This window comes from Lytechinus pictus, chromosome 17 (genome assembly GCF_037042905.1).
Source record: "Lytechinus pictus isolate F3 Inbred chromosome 17, Lp3.0, whole genome shotgun sequence".
Classification (NCBI taxonomy): domain Eukaryota; kingdom Metazoa; phylum Echinodermata; class Echinoidea; order Temnopleuroida; family Toxopneustidae; genus Lytechinus; species Lytechinus pictus.
In genome coordinates this window covers 18143223-18150802 of record NC_087261.1, presented here as the reverse complement: position 1 = coordinate 18150802, position 7580 = coordinate 18143223, and the positions used below count along the sequence as shown (strand labels likewise).

Here is a 7580-nt window from a genome sequence, read left to right as displayed (position 1 = left end):
GTTAGTAAAATAATACAAAAAACATACTCGCACGCGCATTCGAAAGGAAGCTCGGAGAAGAAATCACATTCGGAAATGTCAACAGGTAGTTCATTTGCTTTGAACAGATAGTAAAAAATTGTATTCATGTTTTTTGTTTTTGCAGTTGCGAATAGGTTTAGGTTGTAAAAAAAAAAAAAACGTCCGGTATTGGGGCACTACATAATACAGGGTACTTTGTGTATAACCTGCACTGTTAAAAAAAACTGTGATCTTAGAGAAAAAAAAAAGATTTTGCAGAAAGCAATAACAGAATCATTCTGTAAATTCATAAAACATTACCATTTTCTGCAATTTAACGGAACAGGTCTGTTTAAAAGGGGCAAAAGGCTGTTTTATTCAAGAAATTTTGTAAGATTCCATACACCAAATACCAATTTCCTGTAAGATTACGCAATCTGGTAAGATTACAGGTGTTCTCGAGACTCTGCTAACAGTGTGTGTAAAAATGGGAAACACGTGCCTCCATATAGGTCTGAAAAGGGGCGCAATAAAAATATACACCTTTACCATGTTTACTTGCTATACTATCATGCGAAATTTTGGTAGGATAGAATATGATGAGCAACTTGTAGATAGTAAGATTGATTATAGTGGGGCAAAACCATTATACCATTAAAATTATAATTAAAATTAACTTGTAATAAAGATGGCTTATGTGGAGCAGAATTCGCAGGGTGCCTGTGTTATTTTCCAGATCATCAACTTTGCATCAGGTCAGTTTCTTGGCATGAAAATACTGAGTTCCTCCAGGTTATTGAAAGGTAAATAAACGCATGAATGCAGTACATGTCATCTAATTCAACCGAAATTAAAGGAACCAGTTGCAATTTCAATTGAATCGCGACAATATCAAATAATAACATATTCCTTGGTTATTAAGACGTAGATCATGACGTATGCAAAATAAACAATATAAAAGCTCTTTGAAATAGGGCCTATATATATATATATATAGTAGTAAAAAAATATAATACTCTCTGAAAATACCATAATTCACAAAATATCAAGTAATTTACAATCTCTATACGCTTCGGATTTGTTTTTATATCAACACACTATAAAGTTTACTCATACTACGAATGGAGAGAGAGAGAAAGAGAGAGAGAGAATGAAATTTAGACATGAAGCTACGAATATCTTTAGCAAAACAATTACAAACATGATTATACATTTAGTCTTACTTTACTTAACCAAATGCTGCAGATGAAACAAGTCTGGATATAGCGTTAATATCATTTTAGTGAATAATGTGGTCTTACATAAATGTGTAGCAACTTGACATCACACAAAACTATTTTTGCAAATCTATTCACCTGTGTAAAGCGCATGTTCTCGCATATTTCTTTAAGCGTACACATATTTTCCGGTATGCGGTAATTTTTTTATTTTTTACACGTATGCGCATTCCAAAGCTTGCACGCCGCATCGATTCTACAATACCCCGTAAATTTTTTTTTTTTTTTTTTTGGGGGGGGGAACTACCGACGAATGACAGCTTTTGTAAATGGTCAACAAACTTTGGTTCAACCAATCATTTTAAGTCAAGGTCTGGCTTGATTTGCCCTACTTCTTATCGTGATCTCGAGGAGTAAACTTGTTGATTGCATGACGTAGGATATACATGTAAATAACTAACCTCGTGGTTTACACACTTGAAACACTCTTGGATATACTGGATTTTCATATTTGGAGTTCTAACGTTACTTCTATCTTGGATGTTACATATTCTGGAATAGCATCTGGGGACACATAATGTGGATTATTTCATTTGTTCATTGTGTACCATGGTAAAATATTCGTTCGTTATTTATCACGGACAAGATAACATCGACAAGTTTCATTTTCATGGAATTTGTGCAATAACTTTGGACTTCACTTTCGCTGTGATTCATAGATCATCCGCCAGTTAACAAGAACGTGAAGAACTAGCTTTAAGTTGATCGCTTCCTCCTTTGTTTAGTAACTTTAGTTAAATATCTACTGGATAATTTCGCTCCGAACTTCAGTGGAGTTTTGACTTTTGTGGACACATTGCGGATAAAATTGAAGCATGAGGCACCTGCGTCGGTGAGTAGACCAAGTAGGGAATTAATTTTACACCACAGAACACACAATAATGATAATCAATATCCTAAACATAAATTTCATTACATTTTGGAGAAATCAAGTTCGTTCAATTGAAAACCAAAAGTAATACTCTTATTGTAGCAGTATTGACATGATAGACGAAAACGTCTAGATTTTTTTTTTTTTTTTTGGGGGGGGGGCATACAACGCTGATAGTATTTGAAATAAATTTGAATATAATGGCGCCGCTTAAACAAACTATATATATGTATACAATACGACATGTTATCATTAAACACAGCGTTTCAAGATTAATACCCCAGTCACATTTGCTCTACGGCAGCCGTATGGCGAGTCGAAAACAGCCGGTTATTTTTTTAATTCAAACCACCTATGTATATAGCTGGTACAAAAAGGTATTAATTAGGTATTTTCACATATGTAATAGAAATGGGGAGCCTAAATGCAACGCTTGATTATATTATGTGAAATATGGTAGGTTATGAAAGACATTTCTGAGTATGATTGTAATATTACAAAATCATAAAATCAATATTGACTCCAAATGCTATCGTGAACATCTATACTAGTAATATCTGCAGATCGAGAAGAGACATGCTAACAGCTATCCCTCGTTTGGCATCTTTTCTGTGACCGAATCCAACTGTATAAAAAAGAGAAAAAAAGTATAGATTCACCTTTCATATAAACTGTGTAATTTCTCTATATTACATTGTAATAAAAAACGGGGTGAAAGTGGGCCCATTATCATATCCCGCTCGTGTTTACAATGATCTTTGGAAAGCGGGCTTTTTAATGAATGACAATTTTTGTCACAAAAAAAATGCTGCCAACTATTAAATCTAACACTACTGACAATGTATTACTTTTATCGATAATCAATAAAGGTGCTTGGAACTTTCTGCCACTTTGGAAAGCGGGCTTTTAAATCAATGACGATTTTTATCGTGTAACAAATGTTGCCAACTCTTTAATCAAACACGGATGATAATGTTTTACTTAAAAAAATAAAATTTAATGTGCTGGGAAATTTCGGCCATTCATGCTCTTGTAGAATGAATCTCGTTTAACTTGGAATTGCTACCAAAATTAATAATTATAAGGTACCAAATGCAAGTGTCATAAAAAAGCAACCACAGCACTCATTTTACATAAATGAATTATTTTGCACAAATAATAATGAATTCGAAATTGCTACTAAATCGACTTACTAGAGAGCCTGCATCATTAGCGGTGAAGTCGTACAACTTTTTAAGGGTTGCTACTCGACTGAACAGACCAGAAAAATCCTACGAGATGGAATGGAAACAATTTTTTTTACTATGCTTACACAAGGATGAAAACACACATAGGGTAGCCCTATATTCCTTTGGAATATTACTAGAAAAATAGTCAGGCTGAAAGTAAAAAAAATATTTTTCACATATTTCTATGGAAATATGATTTATATCTCTATTGTTCTTTCTCATGTATACTCGAAAATTAATACAAAGTAACAAAATATTGATTAGACAGATTCCGGTAATTTCAGATTTCATTAAACACAATGATACCCACAATAAGGAAGTAATTAATAATGTCACAATTTTCATTGTAATTTATTATTATTTCCAAGTTTATCATTGTCAGTTATTTCATCACATTATCATTAATATAATTGTTATTGATATCGCTGTTGTTATTTTTTCATCGAATTGTCATTATCCCCAATTACCAATATAACATGATTATAGAATCGGATGACTCGTGTTTGTTATTCTTAGTCGATAACTCTGCGTATCTTCTTTACATATTGAAACCAAAGCAAAATTGGATACGAAAATTAGACTTTAATTCTAGTTCTTCTTTCGATAGCGGAGGAACCATTTTCGTGTCATTTTCCATTTTAGTTTCAGTATTAGGGATTATAAAAGAACACTAATAAATGTAAAATTACATTTGCGATGGTTTGGAATTCCTCTTGGAGTTCTTCTGCCGTTGGTTGCGTCAGTCCTTTAATGCTCTCATAGTAATCGCCGATGGTAGCGATGTATCCAGGTAGATCCTTGTAAAACAGTACTCGATTGAGTGCAGAATCCTGAAAAAAAAAATCAAAATCAAATAGTGATATAAATTAACAACAATTAGACTTGATTTGATCTGCTCACCTGATCCTCATCGGAAGAGCAGTCCAGAAAGAGAGAGAATAGGCTTACTTTTGTCCTAGATTTGAATTAGTCGTTTACTTAGTACAACTTTAGCTGTTTATTACTGGAGCAACAAGTTTGGTAATGGTCAAATGAACGGTGGAGAAGAGCCTCTTAAAAAAAAAAAATAATATTGTAGGAAATTCGAGTTCCTTCTATTTGAAACAATCACATCATCGACTTTCTATTATCATTCCAAACAATCTAATAAGTAAATTAACTAATTCATGTCACTTCCAAGTTATTTAGACTTATTTTTCTTGACGCCAAATGTCTTTCCATGCTCAAGTTTATTTTCATTCGATTTTATGCAATCGACGCCCGAAACTTCATTTTGAGTATTGATGTAGCATTACCTTTCTCTCTTCTCTAAGTACTGACCTTGGTATTTTCAGATCGGATCTTCTTGCATGCATTGTCCAGCATGTTAGCCAGGACCGATACACTCTGATCAGCAGACCTTGACTGACGCATGTCGAAGACGTAAGATGGGTGGGTCAAAGTGGTCATCCAGTAGTGCAGTGGTAGACTGGAATTAGATATATAACATGAAAGATATTATGACCATGTACAATAAAGAGTCATTCTGGCTTGAAACGTTACTTTAACAGTTCTCTGAATGGTGTTTCTAACTGGTCAATTTTATAAAACATAAAATCGCATATGTATATAGCCAATAGCTGACATATAACGAAACATGCAGCCTGTATTTTCAACATACATGAATAGTATTGCAGCAGCTAGAATATCAAAGCTAAGAATTAAAACTACCGTCACCCTCTAGTCCAAAATGATTACCCCTAACTGATTATTAAGTTGCCTTGTTATGTAGGACAAGACATAGTGAAATGTCAAGGATATTTTTTTATTAGTTTCTGACGTCTGACGTCACAAATGGATGGGAATAAAATCAACATACCCTCTATAACCTCTATAAAGCTTTGTCAAATTGAAATTGTGGACTGGGAGAAGAAAATAAGAGGTATGCCCTTGATTGCAATTGCAATTGACCTGTAACAATTTGTCCTGTGTGCAACCGAAGGAGCACGAGACCGTGATAATCCTTATTACCTGCTGCTCTTCCAAGCTTCTGCAATCTCCTCTTGCTTCTCGTCGCAGTACTTGTCCGCCATCTTATCAAAGAAGTCAAAGAGATGCTTGATGGTGCGTGGTGTTTCGGCCGGCTTCTTGAAGACGCATGTCAGGAACCCGTCAAGGCGCGGTTGGATTGTTTTCTGCTCAATAAATGTTATATAATAATAACAATAATAATACTGATAATATGAATAATAATAATAACATTATAATAATGATAATAATAATACTAATAATATTAATAATAAGATAATAATAATAATAACAATAATAATAATAATAATGATAATAATATCTCTTATTTACCAAGGGTAGCCACTCTCAGTTGTAAGGTGTTCTTCCAAGGTGCCCTGCATAACATAATATGTTAATTATTACCCTTCTCCATTCTCATACGTCGAGCTTCAGACAAGTAGGCAGAAGGTCCCATTTTTTAAGTCTTTGATATATGACTCGGCCGGAGATTGAACCCACGACCCCCGTTCATGAGGCAGTCGCTCTACCACTGAGCCACCACATGCCACTTTGTTAGAGTTCATTTCGGCCAATATGTTTTCGTTGTGTCATATAAAGGTAGTCCTATATCATTGACTATTGGTCGGTTAATACTAATGCCACTCTCACAGCTCTCAATACTTTAATCTATGATTTCAGATGGTACATGTACACTTTATACAAGGTGAAATGAGGACGGCACAATATGTTTTTGGAAAATGGAGTAGTAAATGATTATTGCTAACCTTGGTGACAAGCAAACGAGGTGCCAAGAATTCACGATCAAGTTTAGTCTTGGATTTACTGCTGCTGTCCGTAGGAACTTGGTTCTCAGGAACCTAGAATGTAAATAATCAAAAACAATGAAAAAACAAATCGTATTTTCTCTGAGAGAGTCCTTATAAGGTATATGCGAAACTGTAATTGGCGAAAAGGGGAGGGTACGTTTAACGGATCATTTTCTACGAAAAGGGGATAGAACAATGATTTCATCTTTTGAGTTACACTAGGCGATTTTGATGATTAATTTGATTGATGTCGCAAAACATTGTCTTTACCTGTTCGGATAGAACTGTTTCTGAGCTAGTGCCAAAGGCTTTTCTGGACGCCGATGAGAGCGATCTGTACCGTACTATCATTATTACAAAATCTGTATTAACAGTTATCTTAATTGTTATAAAAACAAATTCCTTACTAAGTGGATGAGACGTTGTCCGCTGGCATCCATCGTACGGACTCGCACGTAGTCTCTGCTGGGAATATCATCGGTTCCTGTTTCCTCAACATCTTAGTAAAACAATAAAGGAGATTAATGATTAACAATACAATTTTGATTAATGTACGTGGTGAATGTGTAATATTTATACTAGATAGCTTATAAGCACAAACAGCTGACTTCTCGATGGATTTAAATTAAAGCTTTCGTTGGTTTGTCCACCTAATAAAATTGCATTATGCAATTGAATAATGACTGATTGATTAATCTCTTTATTCATTTTTTTATTTTAATCTGAAAAAGAGAAACATCAAGCAAGTTAGATAGCGGAGTCTGCGATTTTGTCTCAGATGCCCCTACCCCGTGTTTTTATCGTCATTTTTCTATTATTTTTAACCCTTTGACATAAGTTATAAAGACGATTTTCATTGATGTTTTTCCTTGTGAGTTATAAAAACGATTTTCATATATCTTTTTTCCTTGTGACCCCCTCGGACCCATATCCTACATTGTTGGAAGAGTTGCACCCCTGGGGTCACAGGCTCGTATACCCGTGCGTCATTGGTGGATGACTTGGTAATAAGGGCCACTCTGCTACTGTCTGGAACCTGCACAAATTGATAATATCAAAGGAACGATTTATTTTCATGATACTATGAAGAGCAAAATGAACAACATACATATAAGAGCGATAACAATTAGGCCTACTACAAAAAAATGAATGACCATTCGTAATAATGAAATGAGAGAAACATACCTATCTTACAAGTATATTCCAGGCAAATAGGAATATCTCGTATCACAAAATTTATTTGCCTCAACCACAACCTACGGTAATTTCTTAATGATATTTGATTTAAGGCCACACAATTTTTTTTAAAGAAAGTGATTGCTGTTTTGTGTGTGTGTGTGTGTGGTCAAGTCGATAAACTGATAATTCAGTACGCTAATGCAAGCCT

At 34.4% G+C, this 7580-nt stretch overlaps 1 protein-coding gene across 1 annotated transcript in view; it reads right to left on the bottom strand.

Moving 5' to 3' along the window:
• Positions 1–1508: 1508 nt before the first annotated feature.
• Positions 1509–7580, bottom strand: part of LOC129280177 (plexin-B-like) — a 48276-nt gene continuing 42204 nt past the window's right edge. The window contains exons 30-37 of the mRNA XM_064112092.1: positions 7130–7229; positions 6601–6692; positions 6152–6244; positions 5388–5551; positions 4698–4845; positions 4067–4207; positions 3342–3419; positions 1509–2773 (exon numbers count right to left, since the gene is read on the bottom strand). Of these exons, the coding sequence (XP_063968162.1) occupies positions 2735–2773; positions 3342–3419; positions 4067–4207; positions 4698–4845; positions 5388–5551; positions 6152–6244; positions 6601–6692; positions 7130–7229 (855 nt within the window). The 3' untranslated portion in view covers positions 1509–2734. The remainder of the gene's footprint in view (positions 2774–3341; positions 3420–4066; positions 4208–4697; positions 4846–5387; positions 5552–6151; positions 6245–6600; positions 6693–7129; positions 7230–7580) is intronic.